At 36.8% G+C, this 24,990-nt stretch overlaps 2 protein-coding genes across 5 annotated transcripts in view; one reads left to right on the top strand and one right to left on the bottom strand.

The window, feature by feature from the left end:
- Positions 1–10,452: 10,452 nt before the first annotated feature.
- LOC144979920 (protein CLN8-like) lies at positions 10,453–17,807 on the top strand. The gene is made up of 3 exons (XM_078927201.1): positions 10,453–10,852; positions 14,858–15,140; positions 17,080–17,807. The coding sequence occupies exons 2-3, from the start codon at positions 14,873–14,875 to the stop codon at positions 17,679–17,681; spliced, it is 870 nt and encodes a 289-aa protein (XP_078783327.1). The 5' UTR covers positions 10,453–10,852; positions 14,858–14,872; the 3' UTR covers positions 17,682–17,807.
- Positions 17,808–24,542: 6,735 nt separating this feature from the next.
- Positions 24,543–24,990, bottom strand: part of LOC144979921 (zinc metalloproteinase nas-14-like) — a 48,644-nt gene continuing 48,196 nt past the window's right edge. For all 4 annotated transcript variants that reach the window (XM_078927204.1, XM_078927202.1, XM_078927203.1 and 1 more), the window contains exon 18: positions 24,543–24,786. The gene's annotated coding sequence lies outside the window, so the exon portion shown is untranslated. The remainder of the gene's footprint in view (positions 24,787–24,990) is intronic.

The following is a 24,990-nucleotide window of genomic DNA, read 5'->3' on the forward strand; positions in this document are numbered from 1 at the left end:
CCCCCCCTTCTCCCCCAACATCCCTAGCAACTGATCTCCACTGATTCCAAACGAGGTATAACCATGACATATGCGTCATATAGGTAGGTATGAATTATGAAGATGAAGCAAAGGTAAGCATAACCTCGCTTCTGTGTTAACGAATACGTCATGATTGCCAATTTGACTTTTTTGATATCAAATAAATTACAAAAGTTTGTCTTTCTTTATAAATACCTCTGGCATGGAGGAATTGGGGTTTGACATTTTGACTAGTTGTAAAAACTGTAAATAATCTTATCACACATACAAATTAAAACCAATTAAAATAAAAGTGAAATGTTCACATCTAAGCTGGATTGACGAGGTGATTTTATTAAAAATAAAGACACCAACTCCCGGTAGCAGGATAAGAAAATATTTGTTTCCACTTCGATGTGAATTGAACAACCCCCCCCCCCCCCCCCAAACCAAAAAGTAAAAGACAATGTATGGAAAAGTTTGGCAGTTTTTCTGACCGCTCAGCAAAATTTACAAATCAATTTGGCAACCCTTGAAATGTTCATTTGACCAGTTTTAATAAAATATACGATAACTGATGTAAATTTGAAATGCATAAGCGCTGTATGTTAAATGAATAACCTGGGACTTATACATGTATCCATGTTAATAGCTTGTCAAGCAGAACAAGAAGTCACGGATGAACCATAAAAAAATAGATAGATAAATAAATAAATAAAAACGTCACCAACTAATTCTCGCGATATCGGAATAAGACGCGAGAATAGGTATTTATCTATCCGTATGATAAGGGGTGGCTGAAGACTGATTTTGAGCCCGAAACTTTTCGTGTTAAGCATAAATTTGTTTTGTTTTGAAGTTGTCATATTATTATCCATGTTACTTCATAACCCAAAAATCCATAGTGAGGATTACCTTACTGTTATAAGAATATATTACTATAGTAATATATTGTGTGGCGGTGTAAATGTATGGATTGGATTGAATTCGATTGGACCTCCAGCGTATAGTGACCCAGGCAGTCGCTAATCTGTCACGATCTCACCCGTAACACACACACACACACACACACACACACACACACACACACACACAACTAGACTTACTTCCTGTTTCCTTTTACCCCTAGGCGCTAACAACAACAACAACAACACCAACGAAACAAGACCACAGTCATAGCAAACCGCCATAATGTGCAAGCTTAGCAACGGAATGGGTTGAAAAGGGGAATCCCCAAATGCCTTATTTCTTGATATATGTCACCCATTATCCCAAAACGGACGGTATTTATTCGGGGTCAACCAACACTAAGTGCACATTGGGGTTAACAAATTGTCACCTATCGTCTAAAAGAGGTAAAATGTCGGGGTTAGGTAAAAAAAAAAAGTGAGATTTTAATCAAATCAATATGCGCTATTGAGAAGAACAGAAACATTTGTAGAGCGCAAAACATGGGTCACAAATGCCCCCCCCGACCTCCAATGAAAATAATAAAAAAAGAGATTTTTTGTTACAATGAAGGTTGTAATTTATTATGCATTTTTCTCACTTTATTTTTATAACACCCCCTTTAGAATGAGCAATGATAAAGAGAGGTTTCTAGGTTCTGTTATAGTCCCATAAATTCACGATGGTATAATAACCGCTTGGAACCGTAGCAACGACGGGTACTACTTTTCTTTTTTTTTTTTTGTTTTTTTTTTTGAGGCCTTGAACTTTTGTGACACAGGTTGCGGAAGACAAACTGAGGGAAATAGTCGACGATTATTTACTAGATACATCTATTTCTTTTCATCTCTATGATCTTACAGTGATAACATGAGATGTGCCAACCAATGTTTTGTTTATTCATCTTATCTACGCCACTACCACATTATCTCATTCATCTGTGGTGTTTCATTCATCCTGTTTTGTTGATAAAGGGGAAATCCGACACGTTCATTTGACCTGTTTTTGTAATTAAATTGAAGCTTACATTCATTTTCACATTATTAATTATGAATTTCATTATTTATTATTATTTTTATTATTAATGACACAATTTCTGATTTATTCCAAAGTAATCTTTGATGACTGTTATTTTTTAATTGTTGGTGTAATAAAATCGTGTTCGAACTTATTTTGGTTTTCGGCACTCGTTCTTGATAATAAACCACACCTAAAGTCGTGCTATGTTCAAGAATTCGATGCCGAAAACCAAATCAAGTTCAACATTTGTTTAATATAACAACTGAACCCTAGTCTCATATTTTTTACTATAAATTCAATTTTTTTATCTTCTAAGTCACTTCGACATATTACCGTTTGGAGGCAAAAGGGGTCATTTATAAAGACGGCGATAAAGCATGCATAGCGTTTATGACTTTCCCAAAAGGTCATTTATGATCCATCACCCTCATTTTGGTATTATGTCGGAGTGAACTTGGCGCCAAAATGGGAATTCCATGTTAAAAATACATTATAAGATATTATCAGAGAACTTACATATAGATGACCTCTGACGTAAAGATGCACATTCAGCATTATTTTACGTTAGAGCGCGGCCATTATAAGAAATAAATAACAATGTGAAATGGAATGTAAGCTTCAATTTAATCACAAAAACAGATAGAATGGACGTTTCGGGTTTCCCCTTTATCAACAAACAGGATGAATGAAACACTGCAGATGAATGTGATGATGTGGTAGTGGCGTAGTTAAGATGAATAAACAAAACATTGATGGGCAGGGAAAAGTATGCTCCTTTGTAAGGACGCACGAATTAAATAGAAAGGAAAGAAGGCATAATTTATTGCAGTGACACAGATTATGCAAATTGCTGCTTGAAGTTGAAGCTCGAAGAAATACATTAATATACATGGTCAAATTAAATGGAATGGAAGCTTCAATCTAATTAACGAAGACCGATAAATGGACGTTTAGGGTTTCCCCTTTGTCAAACAAACTAGAGCTTTTATATAGCGCAATAACCACTAACTGTGCTCAAAGCGCTTTACCAACAACAACGCGTAACATGTAGAACGAGACATGACGCCTCTTAGGCGATATTACAAGTTTTCAAATAGAGACAACGATGTTGACGGCCAGGTACTCATTTTACATCTGAGTACGATGAGAGAATGAGAGTAAAGAGTCTTTTCCAAGGACTCAACTATGCGCCGAACGAGGCTCGAACCCAGGACCTTCCGATCCGAATGCGATTCTCACACCACTAGACCACATGGCCGCACGATGAATGAAACACTAATGATAAATGAGGCAAACTTACTATCTCGATTTAAATAGGAATTTATGATAATATCCGGTATTACACTCAAACACATTCTAGTTGAATATCTTCTTCTTGTACAAATCTCTTGGTTAAAATTCCCTGAACCATCATCATAGCTTGTCGCTCCAACACCGAACCCACTCCATAGCATCTGTGGAACAGACTCTTATGTCATGGTCAGTGCAGTTGGGCCCATCCTGGCAATCTCTAAAGATGTGCTCCATCATCTGCTCTGGGCATCCACATGTACACAAGCTAGTCTCAGCCAGTCCCCACTTTTTCATGCTTCCAGCTGTTCTCCCAATTTTTGCCCCTTCTCTGCTCAGTGTTATCCATTCATTCCTGGGGAGCTCAGCATCGTAGGGCAGTTCTTCTCTCGGATCTTCAACAGCTTCATTTACATGATTGTCCCACTATTTCCTGAATATGTTGCCTATTGTCCCAAAACTGTATTATGTCGGGGTGAGTCAATTAGATCTTAAGCTTATCTACTGAAATAAACAAATAAAACAAAATATATGTGGACATTATAATATAACGCATTTTCACGTATTTATAATTCTTCATGCGCATCACAATGTTTCATTTATTCCCAGGAAAGCTATTTAAAACCATATATTTCCACATCATAAAGTACCAGTCGCCTGACAGGCGTTTTTTTCTCTTCTAACTAACACTTTTACACTGTCTTTCACTGCCTATAGCCTGGTAAACATTCACATATGAGTCGAGATTGGTATTGTCCAATAAGTGTTACCCTCGGACACAATGTCGAGACCAGAATCTCTCGATGATCACTGTCACCAATCCGGCCACTAGTCACACTAAACATTGCTTGACTTTTTTGACAAGTCGAGACACGGTACCGCCGAGATATTAGAACTCCTTCAGAGCCATTGGGCCCATGGAGCTGGAGTTTATCCCGGTTTCTATAGCGTGAAACGAACAATAGCAATTGCTTGTTATCCTTTGGATAGGACGCTAGTCCATCGCAAAGTACTTTCCGCCAAATTTAACAGACTCAGCTACCCGATCACTGCTGGGTAGACAGGGGTGGGGGGGGGGGGGGGGGGGGGTCAGATAATTTCTCGACTGCACCCGGGATCGATCTTGGTCCCTTTGTGTGAAGCGAGTGCTTTATCGGGAACCCCTGTTTCAATGAATAATGTTTCAAAACGTGACAAAGATAAGAATTTCACATATTTGTAGTCATTTCAGAATTAAAATCCGATTGTGGCACCTGGTATATATCGTTTTAAGGCAACGGATCGCATTTTATAATGGATATCGGTGTATTATCCCTGCTCTCTTCTTTGTTATCATCGGTGTTAAGGGGCAGCGTGGTCATTGGCAAAGGTTGGGGCATGTATGTCGCAGACCTGATGAAACACTGATAAGAAAGGCTCTGCGATGGACAGCCCAAGGAAAGAGGAAGCGAGGCCGCCCGAAGGAGACTTGGAGACGTACCGTAGAGAGGGACCTAAAGCAGAGAGGTCTGTCCCTCGAGATGGCCCCAAGAATAGCTGCTGACAGGACCAGGTGGAGATCCCTTGCATCGCCTCAAGTGCCAGCAGGCCCGGAGAGGATTGAGTGGGTGAGTGAGTGAGTGAGTGAGTGAGTGAGTGAGTGAGTGAGTGAGTGAGTGAGTGAGTGGTCATTGTGTTATCTATGGTACGATCCTTGTTTCGTACATGAAAAGTACCGAGTTTGACTCTCCGACGCCGTGTTGTGTAGCCTTGAACAAGACACCTTCCTTTATCTCACTTTACGGCGTTGTACTGTGGGCAACGACTGGATTATTTTAGTCTTCCCTTGGAATATATCCTAACTACAAATTGCAGTTATTTTAATCGTGAAATTGCTCATAGATACCTCGGACATTCGTTCGAAATGTTAACAATGGCAGTTAATGGTTAACTAACAAACTACATGGTATTAACATCGACGGTATGCGTTTAAGTAAAAAACTCACAAGTTCTAAATGCCTGCACGAATGGTAAGGGATGCGATTGTGAATTCCAATTGCAAGTGTGTAAGAATCCTCAGCTAGTAGTAGTAGTAGTAGTAGTAGTAGTAGTAGTAGTATTAGTATTAGTATTAGTAGTAGTAGTAGTAGTAGTAGTAGCAGCAGCAGCAGCAGCAGCAGTAGTAGTAGTAGTAGTAGTAGTAGTAGTAGTAGTAGTAGTAGGAGTAGTAGTAGTAGTAGAAGTAGTAGTAGTAGTAGTAGTAGTAGTAGTAGTAGTAGTAGTAGCAGCAGCAGCAGCAGCAGCAGTAGTAGTAGTAGTAGTAGTAGTAGTAGTAGTAGTAGTAGTAGTAGTAGCAGCAGCAGCAGCAGTAGTAGTAGTAGTAGTAGTAGTAGTAGTAGTAGTAGTAGTAGAAGTAGTAGTAGTAGTAGTAGTAGTAGTAGTAGTAGTAGTAGTAGCAGCAGCAGCAGCAGTAGTAGTAGTAGTAGTAGTAGTAGTAGTAGTAGTAGTAGTAGTAGTAGTAGCAGCAGCAGCAGCAGTAGTAGTAGTAGTAGTAGTAGTAGTAGTAGTAGTAGTAGTAGTAGTAGTAGTAGGAGTAGAAGTAGTAGTAGTAGTAGTAGTAGTAGTAGTAGTAGTAGTAGTATTAGTACTAGTAGTAGTAGTAGTAGTAGTAGTAGTAGTAGTAGTAGTAGTAGCAGCAGTAGTAGCTGTAGTAGTAGTAGTAGTAGTAGTAGTAGTAGTAGTAGTAGTAGTAGTAGTAGTAGTAGTAGTAGTAGTAGTAGTAGTAGTAGGAGTAGAAGTTGTAGTAGTAGTAGTAGTAGTAGTAGTAGTAGTAGTAGTAGTATTAGTAGTAGTAGTAGTAGTAGTAGTAGTAGTAGTAATAGTAGTAGTAGTAGTAGCAGTATTAGTAGTAGTAGTAGTAGTAGCAGTAGTAGTAGTAGTAGTAGTAGTAGTAGTAGTAGAAGTAGTAGTAGTAGTAGTAGTAGTAGTAGTAGTAGTAGTAGTAGTAGTAGTAGTAGTAGTAGTCGTAGTAGTAGTATTTAGTTAGTTATTAATGTTGTTATTATTGTTAGGTTTTTGTTGCGTTGTGGCAATAATACTAGAATGTGGAAAGGGTCAGGGGTTGAAAGGGGGGGGGGGGGTGTGAAAGAGAGGAAAGAGTGGAAAGAGGGGGAGGAAATTGAGCATGAGGCTATAGAAATACGTCACGCCATTGTTGATTTTGATGTTAATGAAATGACGTCTTACACCAAAATAGCGTTGATATCATGAGTTAAGATAAACCAATAACATCCGCCAAAAAGACACGATACCTCCATTGATCCGTTCATTTATTCATATATTTTTATACATTCGTCCATCTGTCCATCCACCTGTCAGACGTCGATATTGTTAAATCCTCGTAAATGGGATGTAATATAATATCAGGAAACTTCTTGTCCCAGTTATCGGGTGTTTATTAAAGGGCAAAGAGTATAATATGGGTCGTTAACAGCTTTGTCTCTGTCGAAAATAAAAAAAAAACAAGATTATCATATAGTTTAACAGAAGTCATGTCTCGTCTTACTTGTTAAACGTTGTTGTTGTCAACGGATTTCTTGTAAAACGTTTTGAGCACGTTTAGTGGATATTGAGATACATAAATGCTCAAGTTCTTTAATATTTTAAATTTAATTTTTTTTTTTTTTTAATGGTATCTACCTACCTACTTTATAGTTTTATTCCAACGGACACCGCTGTTAACGTCAGGTACTCAATTTACACCTAATCACGATGAAAGAATGTGAGCAAAGAGCCTCTTACGTGGACTTAACTATGAACTGCACATATCGGGACTTGAACTCTGGACCTATCGGTCAGAAGGCAAATGTCATACAACAAGACCCCATAGCCGGACAAGATATATTCGAGAGCCATTCGAAAAGAAACCGAAAAATGATCATACTTTTGGACCAAAACATTTTTTTCTCTCTCTATCTGTGAAGACAGAAACATAGGAAATTCAATTTTATTTTACGTTTTGACATCTCAGCACAAATAATGAAAAACAAAGTTGAACGCTCTTGTTTTCAAGATGGCGCTTGCAGCTGGAGGACAGGCCTGTTATAGGGTTAAGATGGGTCAGCGTGGCTCAGTGGTACGGTCTTTGCTTCGTATCCGAAAGGTACCGAGTTCGAATACCCATTGCGCTGTATGGCCTTGAGCACGTCGCCTCATCCTAGATCAGTTTTCGGCGCTGCACTGTGGCTGACGACTAGGATATTCCCCAGTCTTTCCTTGGAATAGGTCCTAGAGACAAATGATCCCTGTAGGATTAAGGGAATTTTACTTTAATTAATTAATTTTTGAAATTAGCTTTTTGTTCACAAAAGAAAGAAAACATTCTAAAACTCAACATGACATAACTCAAGCATATGGTGAGAATGAACCATCTAGGTTTCAGGCTTATCACTGTTCGATGATCGTACAAATATAGAAAATGGACCCAAGTCTTGACTTTGACTGAACCCCCTTGATTCCTTATAAGGAACATAGGGCCATGACAGTACTCTTCCATCTGACTCAGTTTTTGGAGGGCTTCCTTATTTGGGCCCCGTTTCTTTTTATCTATTTTAGTTTCAATAGGTGATTGGTCTGGCAAAAACTTCACAAAGTGATCAGAACGCTATTTGAGTCGTCGAAATCATAAAAATGTAATAGGAAAGTAAAAATACGAGACATAGCTTTGCAATTTACAGTTTCAATAAGCAAAAGCTTATTAATTAAATTGGCTATGACAATGGGACAAAAACGACTAGGTACTCATTTTACACCTGAATATGGTGAGAGAATGTGATAGAGAGCCTTTTCCAAGGACTCAACAATGCGGCGAGCGAGGATCGAACCCAGGACCTTTCGATCCGAAAGCGAGTGTAATACCTCTAACCACATAGCCGCACGAATAGTTAGTGCTCGATGCAGAACTGCCTATTTGAAAAGTTAAAAATTCGTAGTAAAAACTACTCCTAAAAAGGAGACAGAAATTATATCCCTATAGTCAATTTTACAGTTTTAGCAATTTATTCTCACACGTCAAAATCATTAATACGCATTTTTCGTAGCAGTAGGCAGGTCTGCAGATGGGTTCCGAACATGCTATCATAGGAAGATAAACTCCAAAGAGTGCACGTTTCCCGAATCCTTCTGGAATCAGTGCCAACAAGACTGGGTAGCCGAGAAACACCTCTTTGAATGGCTTGACGAGGACTTTCAAACAAACAACAAATCTTCTGGAACACTTTATTTTGACATCCTTAGTCCAAAACTGGCATTGTGTGATATCCACCTGCTTGGACCCTAAAAGTGTCGTTTAGGGGGAGAGATATATGGTACAGAACATTGTCTTGTTGAGAGAGTTCAAGTTTAGTTTTCAAACTTGACGATTTCAGCTCAGTATCTTTTCGCTCTTTTGTCATGATATCAAATGCATTTATCTGCATGGGGATTTCATTGAAAAATAACTAAAGAGTGTCTCTCTATTATAGGTGAATTTCAAGTGGCGCTATACAATATTAATTGTCATTCAAACATTCATCCATTGACAATTTTGAGAACACACATTGGTCATGAAGAAACACAAACACTCACATTAATAAAAAATCACACAAAGATATATTTACACTCCCACACGAACATTATACACACACACACATACACCAATATTACTCACTAACGTTAATATCGTAATCTAACGACATACATTTGAATTGATTGATTAACTACCCCCCCCCCCCAAAAAAAAAAAAAAAACAATAAAAAAACAAAAAAACAAAAAAAAAAAACAAAAAAAAAAAACAAACAAAAAAACAAACAAAAAACCCATAACCCCCAAAAACAAAAAAGAGTTATACATGATACAATGGAAATTGTTGTCCGAACTTAAGATCAAAACTGGAATAAGATAAACTTAAAATTAAATTTTGATTTAAGGCGTATACTGTACGTGAAACTATTCATGCGCTCTTAGCTGTTGTTTTTTATATTTTTGAAAGACTGACTATCCCAAATTAGTTTTATTTCTGGGGAGAGCGCGTTCCACTTACAGGAAAAGATTTATTAAAACGGGATAATTTGGTTCTTGGGTCGATTAAGAGAGAGTCTTCAACAGATCTTAATGGCCGTGTTGGATTATAATTTTGACATAAATTCATGAGGTACACTGGAGCTTGATTATTTAAGCATGTATGAACAATACAACAAGTTTTAAAAATAATTTTTTCACTAAATGGCAACCAATGGAGATTACATATAATTTCTTTTGTAGGGTCATTAGATTTAAAATCAGTTTTGGGCTCTGTTTTGCATAGTTCGCAAACATTATATCATTTTGGCCGGCACGCCTAAAAGCAATGAATTATAGAAGTCATAACTGCTGGTTACCAAAGCACGAACAATAATTTGTGTAGTGCTTTCATCAAGAAGATGTCGAATTTTAGCAATATTTCTTAAGTGATAAAACCAAGATTGTTTATGTGATTCTGCATTGAACCACCAGAATCAAAGAATGAGCCAACATTTCTTATAGTTGCAGTTGGCTCTAACGTCCAAGCCTGGCTAGGCAACAATATTCAATATTGAATTTCACTGTCTGCTTTTATCCTGGACGAAAAGCGGAATATATAGTTGCGTGTCGTCGGCGTGTAGATGGTAGTTAATACCGAATGATAGATAGATAGATAGATAGATAGATAGATAGATAGATAGATAGATAGATAGATTGATATATAGATAGATAGATAGATAGATAGATAGATATAGTGTCACAGAAACTGAAGTAGTTGTAGGATAACAAAGCTCCAAAGAGTACGATAACAGGATATTATTAGCCGCTAGTAAGTTCATTATTTTATAAAGTAATCAATGATCTCACCTAACTGAATGATGATACATCGAGAATCCACATTACGCGGACCTCGTTTTACACACAAACGTAAGTTTTGGCGGTGGTGGTGGTGGTGGTGATGGGAAGTGATGGACAGGAGGAGGGACAGGACGAGATTTGGTTTGATCCCCTCAGGCAGTTTTTGATAGATATGAACCCTATTATTGTTGACGTGATCAAAACTTCCTCCGCCTCCTCCCCTCCCCCCCCTTTTTTTTTTCTACACCCCCTTCCAAACGCTTTTTTCTCCTCATTACTCCCCCATAAAAAAAGTGAGATCTATAAAAACAAGAAGTGACCAGGAAGCTGATGTCAGTTAGTCCTTGGCGCTCATACTCACACTGAAAAGCAACCATAACATTTTAACGTAGTTTTGCGTTTTAAGTAAAATTTCTACTTATTTGTGAACTTGTGTGCTTTGTTTTCAAATTTGAGCAAAAGCAATTCTTGGATTATTTTTAAAAAAAACATCTTTTTGTGAGTCTGCGAATGAGATTGCGCTTACATCTTATCTTCTGACTTTTAAAAAAAAGTTGTAAAAGAAAGGTATACAGAAAAGAATATTGTACTAGTCTATAAATCATCAGGAGAAAGTGTGAAGAAAGGAACTAATTTTAAAGTAAAATCTTAATTCATCGCAAGTGTGAACATCGTAAACATCAAAGAACATTCCTGTGGTTATAACCTAACTTATTGGTGAGTATGCTATTTTTATACCCGAATAGCCGATGATACATTAAAAAACTTGAGCTTTTTTATAATAAGATATTTTATTCTTGGTCTTGTTCTCGTTTTTTTTCTTGTTCTAGTTGTTCTTCTTTTTAGTCTTTTTCATCTCCTCTTCCTCCTCCTCCTCCTCCTCCTCCTCCTCCTCCTCCTCCTCCTCCTCCACATTCTTCTTCTTCTTCTTCTTCTTCTTCTTCTTCTTCTTCTTCTTCTTCTTCTTCTTCTTCTTCTTCTTCTTCTTCTTCTTCTTCTTCTTCTTCTTCTTCCATTTTTTGAGATAACCAGACTAACACATCCGAGTATTCTATAGATGTGTATATCCAAAGGAAAAACGAAACACATTATGTCCCTTTCAGATAGTTTGTAGTGTTTCTTTAAAGAATATTGCCCAGACGCTTAGGGATAAAGAGATAGAAAGATGGATGCGGTGGATCGTTGAATGAATAGAAAGATGGATGTGGAGATGAATACATGAGTGGATCGAATAATGGATAGATGGATGAAAGTGGGGATATTGATGGACGCATAGGTGAAAGCACACGGCGGTAACGTTATCCATATGCCAACATCCTAAATATTCCAATGACAGATCTTGTGAAAACGGATGGATGAATGGATGAATGGATGGATGGATCGATGGATGGATGAATGGGTAGATGAATGCCTGGATGGATGGATCGATTGATAAATATGTACGTGGATAGATGGATTGATGAATGGATGGATGATTGGATGGGTAGACGGACGATTGAATGAATAGAAGGGCGGATATCATGATGGAGGGATATATGGAATGATGTATAAATGGATGAATAGATGAAAGCATACACCGGCAATGTTATCCATAGGCCGAGATTCGATCAATCAATGTCAAATCGTGTGAACTTGGACAGGTGGGAGAAGTACGATAGGTCATCTTGATTTATCGATAGGCGTCACGGTCCATTGGTTTTGTCTTCTTGTGGTCAACTATGTAAAAAAAAAAAGAATATTACAGCTTTAAAAAAGAACACAAATAGATACTAAATATCTTGGTCTTGGTCTTAAAATCATTCTAAAACAAAACAAAACACAAAAAAACCCCGAAAAACAAAAACAAATCAAAACACAAAACAAAAAATCCCCAAAAACAGCCAAAAAAAAAAAAAGAAAAAATATTTTTAAAAAACCCAAACATTTTTAAACATTGCAATAATGTGTCTGTAGAACATCGCATCAGTCAGTCTGTGTAGAACATCGCAGCAATGTGTATTTAAAACATCAAGTCAGTCAGGGTCTTTATAGAACATCGTATCACTCATAGTCAATACAACAATGTGTAGAACATTGTATCAGTCAGGGGAATTGTAGAACATTTCAACAATGTGTATGTAGAACATTGTATCAGTCAGGGGAATTGTAGAACATTTCAACAATGTGTATGTAGAACATTGTATCAGTCAGGGGAATTGTAGAACATTTCAACAATGTGTATGTAGAACATTGTATCAGTCAGGGGAATTGTAGAACATTTCAACAATGTGTATGTAGAACATTGTATCAGTCAGGGTCTATGCAGAACGTTACAGCCATATGTATGTAAAACACGTTATCAGTCAGAATGTTTGAAGAACACGTTATAAGTTAAAGTCTTTGTAAAACATTAAAACAATGTTTATATTAGAACATTGTATCAGTCACGGGCCATGTATATCATTGCATTAATGCGTATGCAAAACATCGTATAAGTCAGAGTTTTTGTATAATATTAAAACAATGATTATGATAGAATATCGTATAAGTCAGGAATCTTGTATATTATAGCAATAATGTGTATGCAGAACATCGTATCAGTTAGAAAAAAAAATATTTAAAAATTGAGCTTTTATATAACGCAATATCCACTAATGTGCTCAAAGCGCTTTACAAGGGGTCCCTGACCAACAGCAACACGTAACACGTAGAACGAGACATGACGCCTGTCAGGCGATATTACAATTTTTTCCGGACAGAGACAACGCTGTTAACGGCCAGGTACTCATTTTACACCTGTGTACGGTGAGGGAATGTGAGTAAAGAGCCTTTTCCAAGGACTCAACTATGCGCCGAGCGAGGCTCGAACTCAGGACCCTCCGATCCGAAAGCGAGTGTCATACCACTTGACCACATAGCCGCACAATAATAATAATAATAATAATAATAATAATAATAATAATAATAATAATAATAATAATAATAATAATAATATAATAATAATAATAATAATAGCATAGTATCCCGGGTGTCTCTGTAGAACATTGCAACAATGTGTATGTATAGAATATAGTATAAGTCAAGGTCTTTTTAATACATTGCAACAATCTGTATATAAAACATTGTATATGTCAGACATAATCCTTTTCTTATCGTATTAAGCAGAGTCTTTGTAGAACATCACAATATACATAACAATTTGTATTATACCGTACCAGTCAGATCTTTTTTTTGGTAGAACATTACAACAATAATTATGTTAGAACATCATATTAATCAGAGGTTTTGTAGAACATTGCAACAATGTGTATGTAGAATATAGTATATTAAGTCAAGGTCTTTGTAAGACATTGCAGCAAACTGTATGTAGAACATCGTATAAGTCAGGCATAATCCTTTTCTTTGGGACGATGGTTTACGAATAGAATGAAATCGAACCAGGCAGGTAAAGAGTTAATACAAGCCTATAGTCGTGACTTATTAAAACCTATCATCTGTAACGTAATTAGTTCTTTATGCAAATGGCTGGCATTGATTAGGAGAGAAAAATGTCTCAGTCGTGACCAAATAGTTTTTTTATACATACATTGGGAGAATAAAATGAATAAACATGAACATTTGTAAATAGCATTTACACAGACTTACCATGCTCAATGCGCTTCGATGAGTCTAATTTGTTACCCTGGCAGGCCATATGGAATCGTGATTCGATTTCGTACAGTATCAATCGCCTGTTCGTGACATCGTGACAATTATTATTTGGAAAAATCATACATATCACACATGCTAATAAGGGGAAAGTAGTGTGAATCTTATAAGCTTAAAGTTAACCATTATCATTGAGATAAAGATTTGTATCATAGCAACTCTTATGATTGCAAAAATCTCAAAGACTTCCGACAGTTTATAGAGAATTAAGAGGTATCTAAGGTACACACTTGAGATTTAGACCCAGCAATCTAATAAAATGGAAATGGCTCTGCGAATGGCGGAAGTCATCGTACTTTAACAAACCTAAAGAGGGCAACGCCCACTTTGTTTAGAGTCTTTTCCTTTAAGATCAATGGTACGGAAGGACATCCGGGATACTATGCTATTATTATTATTATTATTATTATTATTATTATTATTATTATTATTATTATTATTATTATTATTATTATTATTATTATTATTATTATTATTATTATTATGTATTGATCATGTTCTTATTCGTTGTCATGGTGTCATTGTTGCGTTAAAGGTCTCATAATGATGGTATGTAACGTAGTTAAAGATAACCTTGTGACCTGGCCTCACCTTGAATAATGTCTTCGTCCTTTCCCCTCCTCATTTTCCTTCCTTTCTCTTTCTCCCCTACACTCTCTTCTTCTTCTTGAGCTTGAACTTTTATACAGCGCAATATCTACTAGACGTGCTCAAAGCGCTTTACAAAGGGTCCCTGAACAACAGCAACACGTAACATGTAGAACGAGACATGACGCATGTTAGGCGATATTACACTTTTTTCGACAGAAACAACGCTGTTGACGGCCAGGTTCTCATTTTACTCCTGAGTACGGTGTGAGAATGTGAGTAAAGAGCTTTTTCCAAGGACTCAACTATGGGCCGCTTACAGAGGGATTCGAACCCATGACTTTTCCATCCGAAGGCGAGTGCCATACCAGAAGACCACACAACGTTCAAAATCGATTTGTCACATACATCCAATGCAACTCATTTCTTCATTATCTTATTTTTCAGAAAAATAATTTCACCATGACACCCTCACCAATCAAAGACATTGTGGAGAGCGAGGAGATAATCCAATATTTACATCCGGGCCTTCTCCGTCTCGACTATGAGAATTACGTCATCAAATTATGTGTAGTCGTCGCTTCCATTCTCTTCTACGCTATCGTCTTCTTCACCTCATCCATCGTATTCCCACATATCCACACGTACAGAAACCTCAGATCCAAAGAAAAAGTCTTCTGGAATTTGGCCATCGTGCGAGCTGTCTTTGGAGTATTTGGTTCGATCATTGGTGAGTTGGTGATCCGAAAAAGCTGCTGTATCAAAGTCAAAGTGTCAAATTGATACATACTTTTTCAGATCTTTATAAAACTATAGGGAATGAGATTAGCGAAAGAGTAGCGTCCCTTGATTGGACGTCACCGGTGGAGAAGTTATTTGTAAACAAACCAACTACAAGCCAAGCGCTCCAAATACAAAATATATTATTCATATTTCTGTACAAAAATGGATAACGTTGATTATGATATGCATATTTGTACAGAAATATGAATAATATTTTTTTTTTATTTGGAGCGCTTGGCTTGTAGTTGGTTTGTTTACAAATAACTTCTCCACCGGTGACGTCCAACGCTACTCTTCCGCCAATCTCATTCCCTATAGGTAAATAGTCCTTCAGATCTGTTAGGCCCATGGGGCCGGAGTTTATTCCGGTTTATATAGCGTTGAACCAATAATGGTAATTGCTTGCTACACTTTGGCTTTGACGTTAGGGCTTATTGCTAAGTACTCTCTGTTAGATTTGATATATCCACTCACTTTTTCAGTGAACAAAGTGGTCAGAAAAATACATTGACGTCACCAGGGACTGATCTAGGTCCCTTTGCGTGTGGAGTAAATACTCTACCAACTGAGCTATTGGGAACCCCGAAGAACACACACACACATACACACACACACACACACACACACATATATATATATATATATATATATATAAATATATATATATATATATATATATATATATATATATATAATACAAAGGACCAAACCATAACTTGCCATATATCAATCGTTATTGGCCATCTCATACAAAACCCCCAAACAAAATTGAATTAATCTCGACCATAAAATCATATTGATATAACATACAGTCACTCGAAATGGTTGCAGCGATTATACAATATCGACAATCGATACAAAAAAAATCGTCTCTAAGAAGATGACAAAGATATTCGACCAAACCTGTATCATCTGACTTTTTGTCTCGTGGCCAACTAGGAGCGAAAACATTAGTTCAAAATTCATTGCCATACTTGACGATACAATGCGCTTTTGTTGATTACTTATCAGATCTGCCCACCAGATTAGTTTTACCAACACATCTTGACCTTTAATCCCCAATTTTACTAGCTAGTCTTTTTATAATGGGGCATTTGACCATGAACCAACAATGATAGCGAGGAGGAAAAAAACTAATCGATGATGACACATTGGGCATTTCGATTTCATAATTTGTCAACGGTTAAAGTTAAAGGGAACACAACCACGCCCCTTCGCCTTATTTAACCCCGAAATAATACTAGCTTTTCTTTTTATAATGTGCCATTTGACCACGAATCAACAAAGATACAGAGCCAAAAAGAGCTAACTAATGAAGGCGTTTTGAATAAATCGATTATCATATAATTAACTCTTAGAGAAGTTGTTAGAAGAGTTCATTGAAACATAATATGACTCGGTTGGTTGAACTATTTAATATAACTCACGATTCACTTTCTTTTGATTGTCGTCGCCTTGTATTTTGACGAATTATATATTTTTTTGGTCAGTGCGTAGCCTTCATAAGATTGAGCTTGTCACTAAGACTTGTATTTTGATCCGTTTTTAGGCTAGTGCATGAGTTGCCTTTAGTATTGCTCTAGGAAACAAATGATCTCATTGGTTGAACTATTGAATGTGACTCACGATTTTCTTTCTTTTTGGCGGTCTGGCGTTGTATTTTGACGTCATATTTTAGTGAGTGTCAGGCCATGAGTTTACAATGAGTCTTCGACTTGAGGGTGTGTCACTAATCTCAGATTTAGAAAAAAAATTTACTAGTTCCTTCTGACAACTTGCGATTTTCAGTCCCTTTATTTTATTTTTTTCCAAACATATTGATTGAATTTCTTCGTTTGCTCACATTTCAGCAATATCAATTTTTATTTTTCTTCTCTCCTCCCCAGGAGCTTGGACTTTGTTTACCTACCACAACCATGACAGAGATCCGGTTTTTGGACAAACCGCCACCTCATCCTTTGCAATGGGCGTCACCGTAGGGTTTTTCGCCTTTGAGTGTCTCGCTCTCACTGCTTCAGACTTCAAGTTCGGAACGCTCAGCAAACTTCTCCACCTGCATCACTGGTTCTGCGTTTGCGCGGGTTCCATAATCTTCCTGACAGAAGCTGGCTACAACTTGGGTGTTAAATCTTTGGCCTTGGAGATGTCAACACCCTTCAGCGCACTCTGCTGGATGTTGATCAAGGCCGGAAAAGGTCACTCTCCGTTGTGGAAAGTCAACCAAATGATTCTTTTGCACACGTTCCACGTTCGCTCCATCGTTGAATGTTATCAATGGTATCTGACCTACAGAGACTGGACGGCAATTTGGACGACAATGCCAACCTTGACCTTCGTGACGTCATACTCTGTCCTCATCATGTTTACGTTTGTTGCAACGCCGTACTGGCTCTACAAAAAGACAGTACAATACTTTCAACCCATGGACTGGAACTTTGAACCATCCCACACACGCTTGCAAAACGGAGATGCAACAAAAATAGAATAATATGGTAGTATGTTATATATAATTTTAGGTTTTGAAATTGTAAAATCTTTCTACCGATGAACTCTAAAAAATTGTGTATGAAACAGTGCCAGACAATGCAGAAAGATAAATACCAACCCCCCCCCCTCCTCTAAAAAACAAAAAAAAAACAAAAAAAAAAAACCCAACCCCCCCCCCCAAAAAAAAAACCAAAACAAAACAAACAAAAAACAAAAAAAACAAAGCAAAAACAAAATAAACAACAACGACAACGAGCAAACAAAATCAAACAAAATGAACCCCTCAGAAAATCAGTATTGTTTTCCCTCTGCTTTTTGTATGAGACTCTTTCATACCAACAAGCTCATTATTATTTTCGTGTAATATCACGTGGTTGCCAAGTTGAAATCAAAGCTTTATTCTTAATAGGCGCACATTGACATTGTTTAAAGTTGACAGCCATTACTTGTGTGTGACAGGGGATTAAAGACGTGTATGTATGTAGATATGTGTGTAAGTGTATATGTGTATGTGTGTGTAAATATTATTTATTGGCACTTGGAAATAAATGTCGATTCGTGTGTTCAAAGATACACATAGTTTTGTGTGTTGACACATTTTACTTCCGGATGACAATGTTGTGAGTTTCTTAACCAAGCGCACAGCATCTATAGACAATGCAATGTATCATAAATGAACTTTCCAGTTATCTATTTCTTTAGTTATTCATAGATATATCTATTTAATTATCTCTTTATTTATTTATTCATTTGTTTATTTGATTATTTATCAATACATCTATCATTTTTTCCTTATATCTATATATTTATCTATTTATTTATCGATTGGTTTATTCATCTATCTATATATCTTTACATCTATTTATCTATTTATTTAATAGGTTATCGATATGATTATATTGTCTATCTATTCATTCATTATTCATATAAACATTTATTTATTCATACACCTGTCTATTTAATTATAATGTATTTTAATATGCTTCTTTATCGATAATCAATTGATTTATTTGATCGTATATAAATCTACTTATTTTATCCATGTACCTGTAAATCTATCCACGTATTCATTCCTCTGTATATTCCTTCCAATTTCATGGAAGATAACACAATGTGTCAAATAAACTATTTTCAATCAATATTAATGTGTCCACGTGATAAACTGGATGGACAATGAAACACGTGACCCATCGTGTCAAACCGGTGTATTAGGTTGGAAAGAACAAGACGGATACAATTTTGGATTTATTGAAGTCAAAATGCGACCCATCGCCTCAAATCGGTGTATTGCCGGGTTGGTTAGATGCTAAAAAACTATGGTAAAAATTATGAAGCTCAGGTTACATAATATGCTTTATTGATGACAATGGATTTGGTTCTTAAAATGACCCCCCCCCCCCCCAAAAAAAAAAAAAAAAACAAAATTTAAAAAAACAAAAAAAAAAAACAACAAAAAACCCAGCCAATCAATAAACAAACAAATCCCCCAAACAATCCCCCACCTTCCCCCCCCCCCCAAAAAAAAAAAAAACAGGAAAAAAAGAAAAAAAAAACCCAACAAACAACAACACCTCCCCCCCCCCCCACCCCCGCCCCCGCGCCAAATAAAAATCCAATAAACAAGAAGACAATTTTTACAAATCCACAGCCCCCCCCCCCCCAAAAAAAAAAGAAAAAAGAAAAAAAAAAAGAAGAAGACAAAACAAAACAAAACAACAAAATAAACCATTACATTTCTGATCATTTTCAACGTTAGTTTCAGTATGCATGTTGTCCATCCCGACACAGTACCATTTACACATTTTATAGGTTGAGCTCGAAATTAGAATAGCTTATAGCATCAGGTTCACCCCGAGATAATACCGTTTGGAGACCATGGGTCACCTATAGATAAACTAGGTGGGATTCCTGACCTCCCAAAGTGGGCAGGGAGGTACATACTGTCTCTTCTATTCCCCCTATGTCTGTTCTTCAACATGCTTTCTGTCTTTGTCTTGGATTGAGATTACTTGGTTTTGTCCTGGCCCTGGTCTGATATCTTGGCTGGGAGGGAAACAATCAAATGTATAGTTTGTTCTGGGAGATGATATTTTTTCTCCCTTGTAAATCATCTCTCTGTTTTTTTTAATGCACTGTATTATGTTTTGTTTATGTATTATATATGATTTGTAAACATTTGAGTGTATTTCTCTTAGTGGGGACCTGTGCTTGTGTCTGGATGAGACTTTTAGGTGATCTCAAGCTAAGTACACCGATAGTTTGCTCTTGGAATCTACAGCTGTTCCCTATTTGAACCAATTCCCCTTTGCCTGCCTAATTCTTGGCTGCTTTAATTGTAATTCTATAACTTTTTACTATCCCCTTTTCTTCCTTTTTACTGGCGCAGATATGACCTTAATGTGTTGCAGCTCCTTAAAAACCATTAAAAACAAAAACAAAACAAACTTATAGATAAATACAATTATAAATTAAATGGACATTCCGAACCCATTCTATAATCTGTGGTACATGTAAATAATAGAATGTTTAAATTTTTTTTCTCATAAAATATCGCGATAAATTATTGCAATATCAGTCCACGTGTGTGTGTGTGTGTGTGTGTGTGTGTGTTTGTGTGAGAGAGCGATAATATAGAGAGACTGAGAGATAGAGCGAGAGAGAGAGATAAGGCGATAGAGATAGAGTATGAGAGAGAGAGAGAGAGAGAGAGAGTGTGTGTGTGTGTGAGAGAGAGAGAGAGAGAGAGGGAGAGAGAGAGAGATAGAGAGAGAGAGAGAGAGAGAGAGAGAGAGAGAGAGAGAGAGAGAGAGAGAGAGAGAGAGAGAGAGAGAATTTTATCCCCCCACGATTATATTTTGCGATTATTATTATTATCGTTCAGAGGCAGCGCCTGAGGTTATGGTATTTCGCATTTCATGGAAAGATTGATGGTGTATATTATAAGATTTCTGATCATCAATAACTATTGTAATTGTTATTATTATTATCATCATCATCATCATCATCATCATCATCATCATCATCATCATCATCACCACCACCATCATCATCATCATCATCATCATCATCATCATCATCATCATCATCATCATCATCATCATCGTTCTTATCCTCCTCCTCTTTCGCCTCCTCCTCCTCCTCCTCCTCCTCCTCCTCCTCCTCCTCCTGCTCCTGCTCAGCATCATCCCCACTAACACCACCAAATCTCATGATATTATTTACGGCATGTTTTACCCTTCGCAAACGAAGATTAAATACCGATATAAAATTCGGTCACAGTGTCAGCATGTTTCTTTTTTCGTATATTATTGATGTTTGTTTTGTTTCTATTTAATTAGACGTCTATTTACTTTTTTTGTGTGTGCGTTTTTTTTTTTCATTGTCTTTTTTTTTTTATAAATACGATCGCTAATGTTCTCGATCTTTCGCCGCGAGGGTTTGGGTTCTTCAGGAAGTGGTATTCGGGTCTGATCAGATTCGACTCCGCTGTAGTGGCTGTTGCACAGGCGAGATGGATGTCGACTTGGAAAAATTCGGTTTCTCTTGGGGGAATGGGACGTCATCTTCTCGAAACTAGGAGAGAAATTGTCAGGCTTCTGTAGAAACGAGAGGCGGCACAGGGTGGTTGCAAACATACTACGGTCTAGGACCTGTCTAACACCGGTCAACCTACATCAGCGGGGACTTTCACCTGCCCTACATGTAGTTGAAGGAATTAGGCTAAACCGTGCAAATTCGGGTTGAAAGCATGAAAATTTGCATACAGGTTACCAAGACCCATTAAAGACCCATCTGCTATAGAACCAATATTACAATTTGGTTCAAGGCCTAAAATTTTCCATATTACAGCTATATTAAACAAGGGAAATAACTGCGTAAATGCATATATTTTCTTCATATTCATTGTATCAGGGGAAATTGGGCTAAAACCGTGCACATTGGGATTGATAGCATGACATTTGGCATACAGGTAGCTAAGACACATATAAATGACACCTGCTATAGAACCACTCTCGCAATTTATCGTAACAGTGCCTTTTAGCACTTTTATTTTTCCTTATATAGCATTACTTATCCAAGGAAAATAACAACGAGAATACAATGTGTGTTCAATAATTTAAATATATTGTTGACCAATTACAGTAGCTAAAATATGGTTTCGGGTGGGAAATGAATAGACAATGAACGTTTCGAGAAAACAGCAAAAGGAACGTTGAAAACAATAAATCAAAATGTAGTAGGAATTGTAGCCTGTGTATTCTTGGGTGGTTGAAACAAGAATGAGACCTTAGCGTGGTGTTATCTAGTTAACATACAAAAAACTTGTCCCATCAGTCCCCCCGTGAAGTTCTTTTTACCATTGTAATACGCCTCAACAGTCGTAACGTCACTTCCCTCGTAATGACGAATGGTAACTTAGAATGGCTCTAAACTATCGGAACAATGGCGGACGCCCTTATGAAATATTTCTCCGATGAGCATAAAAGCGTATCCAGAGGGAAAAAAAAAACATATATCTGATCACGTTTTGACTTTTATACATTCTGATCACAAGACATATATGAAAAGTTCTAGCCAGCATGAAGAATAAAAAGTACAGATTTTTTCAAATTTAGAATCACGATGGCCGCCGTTGCTGGGCAACGTGGCATCAGACTATTGAATCCAATTGTATCTGAAAACATGCCAACGCATTTCTTTTTTAGTCATATGTAATAACCTTTCACCTCTCTCTCCCTCCCTCTCTCTCTCTCTCTCTCTCTCTCTCTCTCTTTCTCTCTCTCTCTCTCTCTCTCTCTCTCTCTCTCTCTCTCTCTAGTTCCTTTCTTTCTTTTAAAGACCCATCAACATTCAATTCTGAATTATGAGAAATTCTTATGGAATACACAAGTAATGCTACAGTCTTAAAACGCTACATTAACTGCACAATGGTTCACCAGCAAGACACATAAGACCTATTTAATACAAAACATGCCATCAGTAAAACAGAGTAATTTTTGGACACAACAGATAGGACAGGGCTTTTTAGCCGAGCACTCAATTATACCCGAACGAGCAGGCAATTTATGTGCAGTGCCCTTACACAAGGACACAACAGTACAGATAGAACATGCTCCCATTGTCACCATGCGGTCAATAACGTAACGTCAATAGCTTGACACAATACTGCATCGTAACGATTGATGATTATCATGATGATGATGATGATGATGATGATGATAATGGTGACACTAGTCATAGCGTTCTAATACAATTTTATAGGTATGACGACTCCATACTGTCATCAAAATGTAGTAGTCCTTCAAAGCCATTCGGTCCTTGGAGCCGGAGTTTATCCCGGTGTCTATAGCGTGAAACGGATAATAGCAATTGCTTGATACCTTTTTCATATGATGCTAGTCTATCGCAAAGTACTTTCCACAAGATATAACAGACCCAGCTACCCAATTACTGCCGGGTGGACTGGAAGGTCAGGCAAAAAAAAAAAAAATCGGCTGCACCCTAGATCGATCTCGGTCCCTTTGAGTGTGAAGCGAGTGCTCTTCAAACTGAGCTATTTTAAATCCCAACTATCATCATATCTGACCAAAATAGTCTACAAAACACGTAAAATGATTATTGCGTATTTTTGGAAAGATATAATTAGGGGGAGGGGGAAAGGAGCACTGTCTGTGTCAACACCGGTTGCCGACATTTATTCGAGCTGTGTTCTGTGATTCTGTTTGTCTATTATTGTTTTTAATTTTACTTGCTAAATCAGATAAATAAAAATCTATTATTATTATTATAAAATTACCGAATTTTAAAATTCTACAATATATGTAATTTTCATGCTTTCAACCCTAATTTGCACAATTCAAGTTTTTTTGGGGACCTAATTCCCCCTGCCACCAAGCATGATTCTCGTTTAGAAATGTTGTTTGAGATCCCCATAAGCGAGTCCTTGCGAAAAAGAAAAGTGCGGAAATATTTTAAATTTTAAAAGGAATATATTAAACAAGTCTTCATTGAAAAAACTTAAGAGCTCGTCATGAAACTGTAAAATTGACGAAATTGCTGCCAATTTATTTCTGAGCAATCGCATACATCATGAAGAGCTACTCAAGAATCCTGAAGTCGTAATTAACGGAGTGAACGAATAACAGGTGATACAACACAGTCACGAATAATTTTTATTGGTATTGTGCCAGAGACATTTACTATTCTGATTTAAAGTCAGAAGCAGTGATTTTTAATGGCAAAGACTTAACTCTTACTTTAAATTTGGTGGAAGAAATGTTTAAAACAGGTATCTAGATACCTTTAAAATGTTAAACACTTCATTAACTATAATGGTCTTTGAGATTGTTATAATATCGCTTTCTAAAACCATTTTCATGATTGTTTTGCTGTCTCTGATGATATTAGGGGAGAAACAGATTATCTAGTTAAAAGAAATCCATATGTGGCCCTCGTAACTACACAAACACTTTGCAATGGACATTTCAGTCATAATGTCGAGGGTATTGTAAGAATGTCCTCATATGGAAAAGACATTGTGTTACTCCTTACTAATTCAGATTCTCTTTTAATGTGCAGTCCTTCCCAAAACTTGTTTCCGGATCTTTATGAGTTGTTGAATTCAATAGTTCCATCATTATGATCATCATCATCATCATCATCATCATCATCATCATCATCATCATCATCATAATCATCATCATCACCACCAGAAATAGGAGCATTGATACTCTCCTCTTTCTCCTCTTCCTTTAATTTATGATCTGTTAATTTGTAGTTTACGTTGTTTTAAAGCTGAAAAAATAAACATTATCTGTTTAACAATTAGTTGTCTCAGCAATAGTAACAAAGTAACGAACGCTAGTGACTAACAAGATTTTATTAAACAGACAGAAGAGGATATAGATAATTTTCATTTTATATTTCATCCAAACTTTATAAAATATCTGATAAACATGCAAATGGGTTGATAGGCCAATTCTTTACGTCAATATCCAGAAAATCCATAACAATAGGGAACAACAGAGTGTGATGTCAGAATACTGGTTCCAATCTCCTTGGATGTGTAAAACCAGTCGTTCGAGGACCTGATTCACACTGTGCAACTGAGTGAAAAAAAATTGGTTTCAAAATGCAATGATTATAGATTGATTTATGTTTTAAACCACTTTGTAATGCTTCTATAAATATATAAAAGAAAAAAATTATATGTTGAAATTTTAGTTATATTCTCAAACTTAATTAAAGTTGATTCATGGCTTAGAGACATTGCGTAACGAGGCTCTTGTGATAAGGATAAGCGTTGTCAG

Source organism: Berghia stephanieae, chromosome 9, assembly GCF_034508935.2.
Source record: "Berghia stephanieae isolate SIO BIC M18660-M18661 chromosome 9, UCSD_Bste_1.3, whole genome shotgun sequence".
In the NCBI taxonomy this organism is placed as follows: domain Eukaryota; kingdom Metazoa; phylum Mollusca; class Gastropoda; order Nudibranchia; family Aeolidiidae; genus Berghia; species Berghia stephanieae.